This window comes from Lissotriton vulgaris, chromosome 5, assembly GCF_964263255.1.
Source record: "Lissotriton vulgaris chromosome 5, aLisVul1.2, whole genome shotgun sequence".
Taxonomy (NCBI): Eukaryota; Metazoa; Chordata; class Amphibia; order Caudata; family Salamandridae; genus Lissotriton; species Lissotriton vulgaris.
The window spans coordinates 1,469,487,118-1,469,503,687 of record NC_141693.1 but is presented as its reverse complement, the minus strand read 5'-3'; the positions used below and the strand labels follow the sequence as shown (position 1 = coordinate 1,469,503,687).

Here is a 16,570-nt window from a genome sequence, read left to right as displayed (position 1 = left end):
AAACCTTTGTCACAGGGGCCGGGATGACACATGGACTTTCCCTGTACATATTCCACTTTCCCCAAATTCTTTCCCCCTTCCGGGAACAGCCTCTACTTTCATACACTGTCTTTTCTGCCACCATGTACCAGTCCAGATCTCTCTTCCAGTCCCCGAGAGTTGGTGCGTGCTCCGCCCCCCACAATCGAGCTATTTTTCGCTTAGCTATCATAATGTCCAATGTTACCCAGGACTGGTCAGCCCGCACTAGGTTGGCGGCCTTCCATTCATTAAGATGGCACAACTTAGCAGATAGTGACAGGGTCACACCACAGACCTCATTCACACACGGCACCACCATTTCCAAATAAGACTGAATCTTTGGGCATTTCCAAATTATATGACAAAATTTACCTTCTTGCCCACAATGTCTGAGGCATATTGCATCTGGCCTCCTACCCATTGTTACCAATGTGTTGCAGGACATGTAAATTCTGTGCAGTATTTTGAGCTGCACCAGTCGGAAACGTGTCCTAATGGCCACCTCTCTGGGTGAAGCCAAAGCCTCTGGCCAGTCTTCTTCTTGCATATCAATTAAATCCAACTCCCAGTGTTCCTGTAATTGCAAAAGTTATGAGGGGAGTTATTAATATGTTTCTGGTATGTGAGGGAGGTAACTATACTGGTGAGGTGTTCTTCCAATAATCTATTTTCTTGTGGAAATGACTCCGGAAGGTCCTCCCTGCGGGGTAGCACCACCTACAGAGCATGGCGAATTTGTATGCATCTGAAGGTCTCAGATGGAGCCAAGTTTTAAGTCTTCTGCAAATCGGCAAAGGACAAAGTTCTCCCACTGTAAAAAGCCCAATTAGGTCCCATTTGTCAACTTTACCAGGGCGATGCGCAGGGTCCTAATCTCACCCTCTGTCACCTTGAAATAGGTATCAGGCACAGGGAAAAGAGTGTTCTGCAAAATAGAGAAAGCGCAGTAGCGCCATAATTATGAACAGTTCCACTCTTCCCAATAGGGATATCGGGAGAGACCTCCAGTGATGGACATCGCTTTTGAGGCGGATCAGAGGGCTTTGCGGTTTCTGGCCGCAAATACATCGGGGTTTGTGGTGATGAAGAAGTCCAGATGGCGGCAGCTTTCTTGAGGAGGGGTCTGACTTCTATGTGTTTCAATGTGTCGGGAAATGTGGCTGTGGATGTGTTGAGGATGTTGGTGAGTTTTCGGATGATGTCCATTTTTCCTTGGTTGAAGAGGCGGGGGAAGGGGTCCGTGGGTGCTTCGGAGTGGATTGAGCTCATGATGGCTGTGGTGTTCTGTGGGGGGGTTCTGTTCCCAAGCAGTGAGTGGCTGGTTTGGAGAGGCATCCAATGGAGAGAGCAGGCTGTGGAGATTGGTGTGTTGGGGATCAGAGTCCTGGTAGATGGTGTATATTTTGTTGTGGAAATGGATCACAAGAGCCTTGCAGAGTTCCTGTGAGGTGGGGGGTTGTGTTCTTGGTTGTCGTTGGGAAGGAGAACTCGTACGATGAACAGTTCCTTGATTTAGTTGATGCTTGCTTCAATGTGGACTGTTAAGGCGTCCTTTTTTATGTCAGAATCTTTGGTGGTAATTGTTAAAGGCTGACTTGAAGGTTTCTCTATCTGTGGTGTCTTTGCTGGTGCCAACGCCTTTCCAGTTGTTTGCAGCTGCCTTTCATTGTCCTGAATTCTGGTGTGTACAATGTCCTGAATTCTGGTGTGTACAAGCTGGCTTGTTTGTGTAGATCTGAGGGTCTTGGCAGGTTTGGTGGGGCGACTAGGTTGGTGGCATTCGTGATCCAGGTGGTGAAGTTTTGTAAACTGCTTGTTCCAGGTCAGTTACATGGATAGGCTAGGTGGAGTTGAGGGCATCCGTCCATTGGGTCCGTGTTACTTTGTTCCAGATGCGGAAGGAGGAGGTCTTCTGTATACCAACTTGGTTGTGGTCTAGTCCTGGTGGCCTTGGATGGGGCCAGGGTGTTGATGTACAAGGTGGTCCTGGCGCTAGAGTTAGTAAGGTTATTGGAAGACAATAAAAGCGATGGCTGAGTAAGAAGGCGCACTCAACTGCACTAGTCCAATAAGGAGTATATGTCTTACTTGTTTAGTGTTCAAATATCTTCTGGTGCTCAGGAGGAAAAAGAGCCATCCATTCTTTCTCAATGGGAAAAAAATCCAGAAGTTAACAAAAAAAGAGCCTTCAAGCACACAGAAATTCAAAGTGGAGGTCGTGGTATCAACAGTTTTTTTTATTCCATTCCTATTTTACAAGCCCCTTCGCCAACAAGTTTTTTATCTCTGGCTGTTCCAGTCACAGCAAACTTTGTCAGGGCTTTACATCTACAATAAAGGCATAATCTATTCAGGAGGAGCATCTAAATGAATTAATGTACCTGCCACCTGGGTCAGATGACCCCAAAGGTTCACCATGTGTTTGATAATAAAAATACACATGTCTATTACTTTCTGGGTGATTCCCCACCACAGCACGTGGTGTGTAGAATCTTCGCAGGTTTGATTTAGAGCACACTTCCTATTTATAGCACATGTCACCAAGTAGGTGACTTCCCGCCACAATACGTAGTGAACTTAACAGATATCACTGTATAATCCACCATGGTTCTACACCACCCCTCTTCCAAACACGTGGTGAACCTTTGGGGTCATCGGACCCAGGTGGCGGGTACTTTAATTCGTATAGATGCTCCTCCTGAAAAGATTATGCCTTTGTTGTGGTGTTGTGGCTGGTGGGTAGAATTGCAGACAGGCCAGTTTTCTTTTGGAATCCTACTCTAGTTTTACTGTGAATTTCACTGGAGCAGTTCTGTGGTGGTGAGGGATAGATATGTTGAATTTGACGAGCACAAGATCAACCCAGGTGAGAGGTTTGACTTTGTTCAATAGGAGGTTATTGAAGTTGGTGAAGATGGGGTTCAGTAGTTGTCTGGTGGGGTTATTCACTCATTGGGTGAGTTTGACAATTTTCGGTCCTTTAGGAGGTTGTTCCTGTTGGGTATGGGGGGGGGGGGGGGGGGGGGAGAGGGGGAGGTTAGGTGCTCCTGATGGTAGTTTAGATCGCCAAGGAGGATGAAAGTTCTGTGGTAGAGTGCCAGAAGAGCAACAAAGTCAGCCATGGTGCTGCCGAAGTTGGTGTGCAATCCAGGTGGTCAGTAGATGAGGGTGCTACTCATGGTGCAGTTAATAATGAAGTGAAGTTTGAGGGTCAGCTGGTGTTCACGGATGTGGCGGAGAATCGGACAGTCTCTAGGTTTGTCGATTCCGTCCCCCCTTAAGATCTTGTATACGTTAGGTCATTGCTTTAGCAATGTCGGGGGCCGATGTTGGGAATCCGCCAGGTTTCGGTCAGGAAGAGTAGGCCTAATAAGAAGTCAGGCAAGGAGGTTCCAGACTTCAGTGGCATGTGTTGTGAGGAAACTGGTGTTGAGGAGGAAGAATGACAGGGGTGGGTGGGCCGGTGGTGTGGCATCGGGTCGTGTGCAGGGTGATTGGGGCAGGGGGAGGGGGCATGTGCAGGGAAGTGCAGGAAAAGTGGCAGGTAGAGTAGGACACCGTGTCTTCAAAGTTGGCTGGCAAGGCCCCACAGCAGTGCTAAGAGCTGTGCCCAGGGTTCAGGGCACAGAGGACTGCAATGGAGTGTCATTTGGAGGAGCGGTGATGGGAAGAGGACCAGGAGTCCTGACCTTTGGAGTCTACTCTGTGGCCACCATTAAGTAGGAGCGGGAGGAGAGGAGAAATTTCGGGAGTGGTGGGTGGTCTGGAGCCAGTGGTGGGAAGCAGGAAGGAGAGCCAGAGAGGGTAAGTGCATTAAGGGAGGAAGCCAAGGAAGGGGAAAAAGCAGTGAAAGAATGCTTGCAGGTAAAGGGGAAAGAGGAAGCAAAAGGGTACGAAAAGGAGGCAGTTATAGCAGCTGCAAGAGGCAAAAGCTGGCGGAAGCAATTGATAAAGTAATGTATGTAATGTATGTGTTCTTGTAAAGCGCACTGCTGCCCTGAGGCGTCGTGGCGCTGTAGACCGCTGGGGAACCTGTCCTGGCTATCCCTGTGAGATGGTCCCTACTGGGTATCTCCAAGGTGAAACCAGGCATCCCCGGCGAATGTGGGGGGCCGTTGTAGAGATGAGGCAAGCTAATGCCCAGAGTTGCCGAGTGTGATCCCTGGTTAGAGTAGGCACCGAGGCGAGAATTATCGAGTCCGCTGACCCTGGTCCACGACCCTGCTGCGTCGGGAATTGAACCCTGGTCCCGGGCCGTTCTCTGCTTCTGGGTCTGCCGCCTCTAACCAGTGAGCCACACCACTCCACTAAAGGAAGACATGAAGAGGATAAAGGAAGACATGAAGCATATAAAGAGAGGGAAGATGGCAGAAGGCCAAACTGGCAACAAGAGCAAATAAAAGCGAAAAAGGTCAAAGGTGGCAAAGATGCAAAGGGCGGTAAGTAAGCACAAGGCCATAGAACGAGTGAGCAAGCAGAAAGGCCAAATGACAAAGAATGGGTGTGAGGGAACAAGGTCAAACTGGCGAATAGGCAAAAGTATGAGCAAGAGAGGAAAAGGACAAGTGGCGAAGAGGCAACAATTGAGTGAGAGCAAAAGGTCAAGGATGCAAAGATGAATAAAGGGAGAGCAATACGATCAAAGAAAAAGAGGTCAAAGGGTAAAAACCGTAACGAAAGTGGAGAACAGGTGAGAGAGCAGAGGTGCAAGAGGGATAGGGAGAGCAAGAGGTCAATTTGAATTTAATTTAATTTGAATTTAAAAACATTTATATAGCGCACTTATACCATGCGGTTTCATGGCGCTTCAGATTGCGAGGGGATGGCAAACGCGGAGAGTTAGGCAGCAAAAGCACGAGAAAAAAGGAAGGTTTTGAGGTTTTTCCTAAATTCAGTGTAGGAGGGTGTTGTGCGGAGTGCCGCGGGCAGGGAGTTCCAAAACACAGGGGCCAGAACAGAAAACTTGGTGCCGCCAGCCTTTTTCTTTTTGAATCGGGGAACAGTTAAGAGGGCCAGGTGGGAGGAGCGAAGTACTCTCCCTGGGGTGTAAGGCTTGATAGCCGAGCAGATAAACTCTGGTGCAGTGCCCATTCTAGCCTGAAAGGTGAGGCACCCGAGCTTGAACAGGGCCCGCTCTTTCACCGGCAGCCAGTGCAGTGCCTGCAGTAAAGGGGTGGCCCGATGATATTTAGGCAGGCCATAGATAAGTCGGGCCGCCTGGTTCTGCACTAGTTGCAGCCGGTGAATGGCGTAGGCAGGCGCGCCATTGTAAATGATGTTGCCGTAGTCGAGGCGCGACAACACCATCGCCAGCACTATGATCTTTAGGGCAGGGAGTGAAAAGAACCGAGAGATCTTCCTGATGGTTCTGAGGGAGAAGAAACAAGAAGAAACAACAGAACTAACCTGTGAGTGAACAGAAAGTGAGGGATTGAGGAAGATACCAAGGGTTTTGACTTTGGGGACAGGGAGTGGGGGAGCACCAAGTGGGGAGGGCCAGTGAGAAGGGGACCAAGGACTGCAACCACCTCCGGTCAAGACTAGTTCGGTCTTGTCCGGATTGAGTTTGAGGTGGTTGCAGTTCATCCAATCCTGAATGAACAGCATGACAGATTGGACATTCTGGAAGGATGAAGGGGAATGAGAAAGGTTGAAAATAAGCTGGAGGTCATCGGCGTAGTTGTACACCGTGACCTCGAGCTGCTGTAACATAAAAATGAGGGGGAAAATGTATAAGTTAAACAAAAGGGGGGAAAGTGAGGAACCCTGGGGGACCCCACACGTCACCTTGTGAGAGGCCGCAGTGAAACCGGTAAGATGGACTGCCTGAGCTCTGCCGCTTAGAAAGGACTCAAGCCAAGCGAAGGCTAGACCCTCTATGCCCGCCGCCTTGACACGGGTAAGTAAGGTGGAATGGTCCACCGTGTCAAAAGCGGCGGACAGATCTAAAAGAATGAGGGCCTGAGGGAGATTGGTGTCGATGCCCTCGCGTAGGCTGTCCATAACTGAGACCACTACCTTTTCCGTGGAATGGAGGGGGCGAAAGCCCGCCTGCCGAGGGGAAAGGCAGTGGTTGATTTCCACGTGGGAGCTCAGAGTGGCGGTGACGTGGGTTTCTAGAACCTTTCCCAGGTAGGGAAGGAGGGAGATAGGGCGATAGTTGGAAGGGGATGAAGGGTCCGCACCAGCCTTTTTTAGAATGGGAATAACGGCTGCAAATTTGTGGGGGGCGGGTACCACTCCATTACTGAGAGAATCATTTAGAAGTGTGAGGGGTGGGGATGGGCATGTTAGAAAGATTTCTCTCAAGATGTGGGCGGGGGCGAAATCTAGGGGGGAACCTGATTTCACCCTGTGAAGCAGGGGGAGAAGCGTGGCTGTGGTCAAGGGGGGGATGGAGGTGAGTTTAGAAGAAGCGGGGGGGGGGAAGGATTGGTGAAAGTGGGGGATGGGGGAGGGATGTTGGCCTTAATCTTTATCACCTTGTCCACAAAGAAGTCGTTAAGCGAGTCACAGAGAAATTGGGAGGGTGGAATAGAGGCCGAGACTCTGTTGGATGACGCGAGCTCGTGCACTGTGGCGAAAATTTCCTTCGACTTCAAAGAAAAAAGTATCTGGAGGAGGAGCAAGGCGGGATTGCTTAGCTCCTGTGATAGACCTGGGTCCAAAAGGGCGAGCCCTGGTCTGAAAATTAGGCACAAGTAAGAGGCGCAGACAGGGCCAGGCACAGCATGCTTAATGGCTGCTCTCCGCTGCAGTTGCCATTAAATAGGAGCGGGAGGGACAAGAGATCAAAGATGGTGGGAGGGCTGGAGCGAGTGACAGGAAGCAGGAGGAACAGCAGCGCAGCAGAAGCAGGAAAGGCAGCTGCGGGGAGCATAGAGAGAGCGCATGGGGAAAAAAGTCGCGTAAGAAGGCATGTGAATTAAGAGGATGCAGAGGTAGAAGAAAATAAGGAGGTAAGAGTGGATGCAAGGGGCAAAATCTGGCAGACAGAGACAAAAGGATAAAGAGACAAAAATCAAATAAAGAGGCAAAAGTACCTAAAAGAGGGCTAAAGATCAAAGTGGCAACGAGAGCAAGTGAAAGAATAAAAGGTCAAAAGTGGCAAAGAACGAGTGAGAGACTCAAAGGCAGGGTACAAGTCTTAAAAAAATAAATGTAAAAAAAAAGTGGGGTGACGGACCTAGTTAATCAGAATGCAAGTGGCATCACGGGACGCAACATCACAGCGTGTGACAAAGGGCACGTGAAATCATGGCATTTGACATCACAGCACAAGACATCACAGAAAGTGGCATCTTAAGAAGTGACATCAGATCTTAGGCCCTCAAGTATATGTTTAACATGTCTATCATGAGTACATTGGAGCATAGTTCGAGTATATAGGGAAACCCTCCTGATTTAGGCATAAGATTCACACTTTTGTAAGTTACACATAAACCAGTGTTGCCCTTTGTCAGTGTAAACTTCCTCTACCCATAGTGCTTTTAAAGAAAAAATAGTGGCACTTAAATTATTTGAACGCCTCCTCATGGGTAGAAAGCCCTATTTAAATTACATTTATTTTGTGTAAATACAGGGTCACGCCAACACATCTGTCATTCTTATAGTGCATGCATATTTCCTAAACAGGGACTGAACAAAGTGAAAAGCTGCCTTTCAAGTATGTGTGATGTGCTAACAAGGTGAGCCTTTGTTTCCCCTCTGCAGCGTTTGCTTCTAGGTGTGAGGCTCCTGACTGCTCTCAGCCAGGAGACTCCAACAAAAGGAGGCCTGATGACCCCTTAGATTCGGCCTTTGTTATGGGCCCAGCAGGAGTCTGAACTAAGAAAGCAGCCTGCTAGTTGCTTTGGATCTAAAGCAAGGAACTAAAATGCAGGCGCTGCCAAATGTGTCCTGGTGTTTGCAAATTACACAGTGACGAATTCAGCATATCTTTCAGTGGGGCCCAACTTCTTGGCAGGGTGGGTGGCTTCTAACCTGTGAAAATAGTGGGCGGATGCTGTCCACCAGCGTGTACCCCCGACTCGAGCCCTGCTAAGAGGCAACATGGTAAAGAGGCAGGATACAAGTGAGAGAGCAAAAAGTCAAGGAGGCAAATATTGAGAGGGGAAGCAATAAGATCAATGAAAAATATGTAAAGGGTAAAAACAGCAGAGAAAGTAGAACTTGTGAGAGCAGGGGTGCAAGTGAGAGAGAGCAAGATGTCGAAGAAGAAAGGAAAGAAGTACAAGGTTGAGGAGCAGCATACCTCACTACAGCAACTGAGCTTGATCTATGCCTGGTCCGAGAACCGGGCACTGGCAACTGGCATGTAGCGCAGGCAAGGCCAGGCAGAGCTGGCCTAATGTTTTTACTCGCAGGGTAGAAAAAACACTGCAAAGGTCACATGTTCATTAAGTGACCAAGTCCTGCATGGACGTCATCCTGGAAAGTACTCATTTGGCATGACTTTCTCTCTGCTATGCACCCAAATGAGTACTCAAGGGCAGAAAAGGGGAGGCAGGCAACGTCACGAGAAGGAAGAAACAGACACTGTGCCCCCAGAAGAACAGCAAGCACAGGAGGTAAGGATCACCAGCTGCAGTATCTGTGATATACTACAATCAGTGCATGAAGATTTGTTCTTGAGTGGACCACATTTGTTGTTTGTCAAGCAATGCGGATTTGCATCGTAAGATGAATCACACAAAACCATATAGTCTTTAAAAAAAAAAAAGATAAAACAAATAGAGTTCAACTGTTTTAAAAGAAAAAGTTCCAAAATAAGAACATTAAAAAAACAGTAAAGCTAAAAATGATGTATGCATCTACTGAAAAAAAACGATTTAAGTGCAAGTAGTTGTTACAAAACGTCGCCTAAAAACCACAAGAGCACTGAACTTCGCCAGTTATAAGGTAAACTAACTATAACTGGTGCTCCAATCATACACTGCTCATGACCTCACATATGACATCACTGACAGCATGTTAATGGATATCCCCGAGGACATCTCAGACAGTCTTATTGATGGCATACCCAATGAGATCATCCACGATATTACAATAGACACTACTTTTTTCATGGACATCTTTAATATATATATTCTCTGCAATGAGCTGTTATGGACTTATTGTTTGGGTTATTCTTTTGATATAATATAGTGAAACAAATAGTGCTGTGTAGATTATCGGTCATCTGTGTTAATTTGCAATGTCTTGTTTTGTAATCGGATTTTTATGTAATCGTTTATAGCTATCAAGTGCATTGTGTTTCATTACATTTTGCAGCAGAAGTATATGTCTTTGTCACTATTGTGGCTGTATGGTAATGCAACTCCTACTCTTAGTTACAGGGAAACACTGAATATAATGCTATATCTGTTCATGCTTGTTGTAACTTTGGTGTAAGTTTTGTGTTTCTATTCAGAGTTTTTGAAGTATTCCCTAGGATGCCGGTAAATTTAACTAGACATCTATGACCATACAAAGAAAAGGTCCCTCAAGTATGGTCTGTATGATAATGTGCATATCTTTAATTTAATTAACTGAATTAAGAAAAAAGCTACCATAGGGTATCATGCACCTGGAAACGATAAATCTTAAGAGAGTCAGAACTTTAGCCTAGCCCCTAATCCTATGTCATTACAAAATTTCACATTTAAGATTTGAAGTTCATTTTAATTCCCCCCACATCCCATGCCTTTACTCACTGCTACCACACCAAGAACTTCTTTGTCCACCCAGACACATTCAGTGTTTGGGTGAGGGCCCAATGATGAAGCATGCCACGAGTGGTACCTGTGGGTGAGGATAGAATTTATATCTATAATGACACAAGAAAATATTACAAACGGTAATGGACTACCACAACACGGAAAATCTAAGGAAATTTGAGTAGAGCACCAATTTACCAATCTCGGATACACTGCACACATGCACCTCATGAATGCTGTGTCTCCCCTCCATTGGTGTATTTACAGTTTTCTATTCAGAGTGCACATATCATGGTAGCGTGGTGTTACATTACATGCTGTGTCGGTCTATGATAATAGGTGTGTTGCTGTAATTTAATGAGTGGTTTAATTGTTACAATAGTATTGTGGTACAATGTAGTGATTGTTTCACGTTGAGATGGTGGACAGAATAAATAAAGGATATAATCTATCTAAAAGAGACAGGATCGAGAGTGGTTCCGGTGGGTCAGAGCCTGGTGGAATGAAGATTAGTAAAGCTGGAAGTTCATGAAGGATCCAGAAAAGTGTGAGATCTGTGTGGTGGCATAACACTTTTCAGTGGGCCTTTCTATAGTGTATTTATGTCCATGCTATTTATTGCTTTGCTATTTTGTTGTGGTGCACTTTTTTGTATGCTGTATGTGTGTTGCTTTTTCTTTTGTCTTTCCCCAAAGAGAGCGGATATGTTGCGTTAAAGTGCAGTTTGTCATTGCATCAGATGTTCTAGTATTAATCCCCGTTTACTCCATAGGTGGACCTAGAACATTTTGGAATGTTGGAATTTAAACTTAGAGCAATTAGAGGTGGTAGTGGCCAGCCTCTTTGTGGGGCCAACAACAAAGAAGTTTTCTAGAATACCTTGTATGGAGTACCCTGCCGCGTCACATGTGAACACTAACCAGGTGGCGCAGCGGGCTACTGCGTCCACACTTTCAGGGTTTTCTGTGTAACAATGGGGCCACTGGTCTGGGCTAACACATTCATCCTTTGAATTCAGTAAAATTAGCACCATGGAGATGGGCAATATTAAACATCAATCATCAACGTAAGGAAATTTGGTTCTCTGTGAACCATCACTCTGTGGAACAGTCTCAGTGCCTGTCCGAACCCTAGAGGAGTGTCAACCCAAAAACACTGCCATCTGGACCTATGGAGCCCCATTCTCACCTTATTGGCTAGCAGGATGCAGGGCACTGGAGCGCCATTAGGCAGCGAGGTCTTGCTGTCCAGATCCTCTTTCCATTTCTGGCTGCTCAAGAAGGAGGCCCGGTTGGTGACGTCAAACATGATCACACAGGCTGCGGCCTCCCTGTAGTACAGGCGGGTCATCGAAGTAAAGCGTTCTTGGCCTTCGGAAAAGAGCACAACGCAATCAAGCATGCATCATGGGTACACCGTGCTCACCCAAAACACACCACCACGCCCCTGCATCCAGAATTCAATACAAATGCCATTGTAATTGATGGAGTTCTGTTAACTCATAAGGTAGCACAAAACGTATTAAAGTAAATGTATACTAATTATGACAATAGGGTGTATAAAAACGCACACTAATATTCTTATATAAGCATTAAAGCATTTCATATAAACTACACAAATGTCTAAAAATCAGTCAAACTGCGTTGGTCAGGGGTCTAGTCTTTTTGCTGAAAAATCACTTGATGGCATTATAAAAACAAAAATCAGACTTTGCCATGCAAGTCACAACGAAATAAAGCACAGACCAAAAAACACAGATACGGATACAATACAATAGAAAAACACAATATGACAAAATACCATACCAAGCATGGGCATGCAATAGGTGTGGCTTCAATGTGCTGCATCCTGCAGTCACAAAAGCATGCAGCTAGCTCACTCTGCCTTCACTAGGGAGCATCTCACAGCCTGCACTTATACAGATTTAGTGCGCACCATACATTTATGCAGGCATTCCCGCTCGCCGCGGCAAACAAACTGCCCACCCAGCACTCCTACGCCTCCCATCTACAATACACCCAGCTCTTACTCTGTACTCACACTTCACATACCCTGCACTCTTACAACACACACCCATCACTCACTCATAACATACTCTCTCATCACTAAAACACCACTTCCACCAATCCTTCAATCACCCGCCGGTCACCCTTCATACTCACACATCTGTCACCATGCCCTCCCACTCGATGGGTGACTAATAGAATAGGAGAGGATGGAGTTTCCTATGTCACGTCTTTGGAAATTGCAAACTAGCTCGCACAAAACTATGCCGCCTTCTGTAAGGCTTGGCCATAGGCCGACACCACTCAAATAGAAAACTACCAGGGAGAATGGACAATCCCAACCCTGACGGTGGAAGAACGACAGGCCCTGGAGCAGGACATAGGACTCTCGGAGGTGCTGACTGCCATTTTCAGTCTAAAGACAGGAAAAACCCAGGGTCCTATTGACATACTTGCCAAACCTTTAAAGAAAAACTGACTCCTGGGTCCATACTTGCTCAAAATGTTCAGGGAGGCCAAGGAGGTGGGTGCCCTCCCGCTTGACCTCCGCAGCACTACTATAAAAGTGATTCATAAACTGGGTAAACCTACAACACAAAACAGTTTCTATCGTCTGATCTCTTTTGAACAATGAGATGAAAATACTGGCTGTAATATTGGCCAACAGACTTATACCGGTGATTACCATTTTAATACAAATGGACCAATCGGGCTTTATGCCCAAAAGGTCAACTAGGCTCAACCTCCGCAGACTCTACAACTGGCTTGAGGCAGTTCAATTTCTGAAAGATCCCCACATATCCATGTCCGTAGATGCTGTGAAGACATTTGATGCTGTCCACTGGCTCTTCCTCAAACAGGGTCTGGTGTGGTTTGGCCCCAAATTTATTACCTGGATAGACATCTGCAAAAACCCGGTCGGCAGAGTCGGAGTAAATGGCGAAGTTGTTATCCAATTCTCCATCAAGAGGGGTGTGAGACAAGGGTGCCCTCTATCACCCCTTTTGTTTGCCCCCGTACTTGAACCCCTAGCCTGATTAATTAGAGCACATCCAGACCTACCAGGTTTGAGAGAGAGGGAGGGAGGGGGAGTCGGGAGACTAACAGATATCATTGTACACCAATGATAACCTCCCACATGTAACAGGTCAACTGAGAGGCTACCTGGTATATTCCAGATATTCAAAAAATACAGAGCCTACGTGGGCTACCACATCAAAAGGGACAAGACTAGCCTTTACCCAGCTAGAGGTCCCTTCGCTCAGCGGGGCTGTCCTGGGCAGTTGTGAATTGATTGGCAAGGGTTTAAATACCTGGGTGTTTATGTGACCTCCAATAAAGAAGCCCAGACCAAAACATTTGGCGGGTATTCGCAGACTTCCATGGGGACGTTGAAAGGTGGAGGACGCTGCCTCAGATGCTAGTAGGAACGGCGGCTGTGTATAAGATGATTACACTCTTGAGGCTCTTGTATATCCTTCAAAATACCTACCATAAGATCCCAGACGACAGTTTTATATGAATAGATAATGAAGTCCAGACGCTGCTATAGAGTGGGGGACACCTTAGGGTGGCACTGAGGACACTGCAGAGGAATCAATATAAAAGAGACATTTCCCTCCCAAACATCCCGACATGCTACTGGGCAGTGCACTAAATAGTTTTCAATATTCCCGGTGATCAACCAGCATATGCACTGGAGGGGACACAATTCCAAAGCCACTCATACTTGCATTATCTGTACAGGGGTAAGGGGTCAAAGAACATACTAGCAGCAACCCAGATGACCAGTGACTCCTGGAAAAGACTGCCGAAATGGAGCACATAGGTGACCCAGGAGACACCCCTATAAGGGGGGGGGGGGGGGGGGGGAACACGTTTTAAGGAATTTGGGAAGCAGAAGGGTTTTGGACACTGGGACACCATCGGAATCTCTAAGCTGGGTGACCACAGGGAGGATGGCACACTGATCTCCTTTAGTTCCTTACAGTGGGAATATTAGATGACCTTCCGCCTAAGGCCCTTTCTGACAAAGTACATGTGGAGTTAGATCGCCCGCTCACGGAGGACGAACTGGGAGCTTCCCTAGGGGATTTGAATCCCGGCAAGGCCCCGGGTCCGAACGGTTTCCCGAACAAATTCTTTAAACATATGTCCTGCAGCTGGGTCCCCACTATCACAAAGTGGTGGAGGAGGCCAGGGAACAGGGTTGCCTGCCTAGTGATAGTGAACGTCGAGGCCAAGATTCTGGCTAAGGCATTGGCAAATAGTCTCCGACCACATGCAGCTTCATTAGTACATCCGGATCAGGCTGGGTTTATGCCCCAACGGGCGACACGCCACAACATTCGTCTGGTGCATGTTGCGGTTACGACTGTTTAGGGACCGGGGGAACGGGCGGCGCTATTGCTAGCGGATATGGACAGGGCATTTGACCCTTTAAGCTGGGTGGACTTATTTGCACTGCTGCGTAGGTTAAATATAGGGCCTCGTTTCTTGTAGTATCTAACCCTGCTGTATACAGACCTAACTGCATCCGTGCGCGTGGCGGGCTTCGTCTCCTCTCCATTCTCTACTGGGCGGGGCACCAGAAAGGGGTGTCCACTGGCCCCCTACTTGTTCACACTACCAGTGGAGCCCCTAGCCCCCTGGGTGCGGATTGACGCTCAAGTGACCGGTCTCAAATGGGCACACGGACTGTCAGATCGTATTGCCTTATACACCGACTATGTGCTGTTCTTCCTCACTAATCTGGATAGGACGGGGCCACGGCTGATGCGCACAATGCAGGTCTTTGGGGAAACCTCGGGCCTATACATGAAACCTCGAAAGTCCACCCTTTGGGTTTTGGGTGGTGGGGGAGAGCTAGGCTCCTGGGCATCTTCGGTTCAGGTGGTTCATGGGGGTATTCATGTCGGATTCTACCTCCACTTCCTGGGATCGGAACTTGCCGCCTGTATGGGATTGTGTGCTTGAGGACATTAGGACCTGGTCTCACATGCCCTTGTCTATTTATGAGCGGTAGGCCATTTTTAAGATGGTTGTGCTCCCACGCCTACTGTACCAACTGCAGAATCATCCGTACCCAATTCCCCCTAGGTGGTTCCTTCAGGTAAATGCAGCCCTGGGTCAGTTTCTCTAGGATGGTGGAGCGGCAAGGGCGGCGCTGCAGACTTGCTTTCAGTCTACGTGCTGTGGAGGATTGGCGACCTCAGACATTTTGTCCTATTATATGGCCTTGCACTTGCTCGTCCTGAACAAGTGGTGGTATGGGGACAGGACGGATCCGGCATACGCTGTCAAAGGACAATGCATGGGGGAACACAACATGCATACAATTTTCTACTCTGCCCCGTTGAGACGCACCCTACCGTCTGCCACGCAGACTGTTTTCCAGATCTGGAGGCAGGCATTACGGAGGATATGTTGGTGGAACAGGTGGACCCGGGAAACCTCTCTTTGGCACAATGGACGCCTACCACACTTGGCGGCGCTGTCTGGATTTCGCGACTGGGATAACATTTGGTTCTCCACCCTGGGCGACGTCATGCGGGGACCTGTTTTGAAATCCTTCCAAGATATCCAGAAAAACTTCCAGATGACGAAAACCCAATTCTTTAAATTATTTACAGTTCCGACATGCCATTTCCCCTAGCCTGGAGGGGTCAGAGACACTGGCAGAGTTCAGTCCGGTAGAGGCCAGGCATTTATGGGAGACCTCCACGATCACAAGATTTCTAAAATATACCAGTCTTTGGTCACACATTGTTCCCCATAGCTACAGCATCTGAGGGAGACTAGGGAGGGCGACATAGGTCTGATGGAGGAGGAAGACTGGACAGTGGCTTTGGCCTCACCACGAGGGGCAGCCATCGCAAGAGCCTATGACTTATCCAGTTCAAATACCTTCACCGGGTATATTATACCAGGGTTAGGCTGTGGAGGGCAGGTTTGGTGTCTTCCCCAGTGTCCCTCCGATGTGAACATGAGGAGGGAACCCTGTTGCATTCTGTCTGGCACTGCTCCGCATTAGCGTGATTCTGGAGGGGGGTGCAGGCCTGTCTCTCTGAAGTGTTGGTATCAAAAACAGTGGTCCTAGACCTAGATTTATAGTAGAACAAATCGAACTAATTGTGAGTTCCTTATTATGAGCTTTCCCTCACTTGCTCACAGTATTCAATATAATCATTTAGACTGAAAATGCACCAACCCAGATTAACATGCATGCAGCCTCATCCCAATATGAAGGGGTTGGATTCCTCTTCCTCAGTCGTGCCGGTAGGTCACAGCTGTGACAACGGGCGTCTATACTCCGCCTTCGGGATCGAGAACGATTGTCACAGCTGTGACTTACCGGCACAACTGAGGAAGAGGAATCCAACCCCTTCATATTGGAATGAGGCCGCCGCTCTCCCTAATGAAACATTGAAAAGACAGCATTGAAACTCCTACACACTTGCAGTGACCACGCCAAGCACCTAAAAAGGATCAGACCTTTTGAATGGGATTAGGAAGCAACCATGGATGGATACGTGGGACTTGGCGACCCTTATGATAAACCTTGGAGTGATCCTACGATGCCTTGCATCAAGTATTGATTACACTGACTGCCCTGATCTACACATGGGAGTATGACACCACTCTGGTACTGAGGTTGCCCTCCCGTCCTGAAGACCCGCAGGCTGAGGCTCCTACTAACCCCTAGGCATAAGTCGGGTCGAAACGTCGACGCCCCTATATACCTTCTTGGACCACATATAGCTCTAACCTGTGAAAACGTGCGACAGAACAATTTTGATTGTGTAACATTAGTGAAAAAGTACTGTGTGTGAATACTAAATGTGG

General features: G+C 47.6%; 1 protein-coding gene across 2 annotated transcripts in view; it reads right to left on the bottom strand.

The window, feature by feature from the left end:
* The window catches only part of RAB29 (RAB29, member RAS oncogene family), a 230,229-nt gene that overhangs the window by 24,067 nt on the left and 189,592 nt on the right, over positions 1 to 16,570 (bottom strand). For both annotated transcript variants that reach the window (XM_086923429.1, XM_086923430.1), the window contains exon 3: positions 10,908 to 11,089. In XM_086923429.1, coding sequence (XP_086779555.1) covers positions 10,908 to 11,089 — 182 coding nt within the window. The remainder of the gene's footprint in view (positions 1 to 10,907; positions 11,090 to 16,570) is intronic.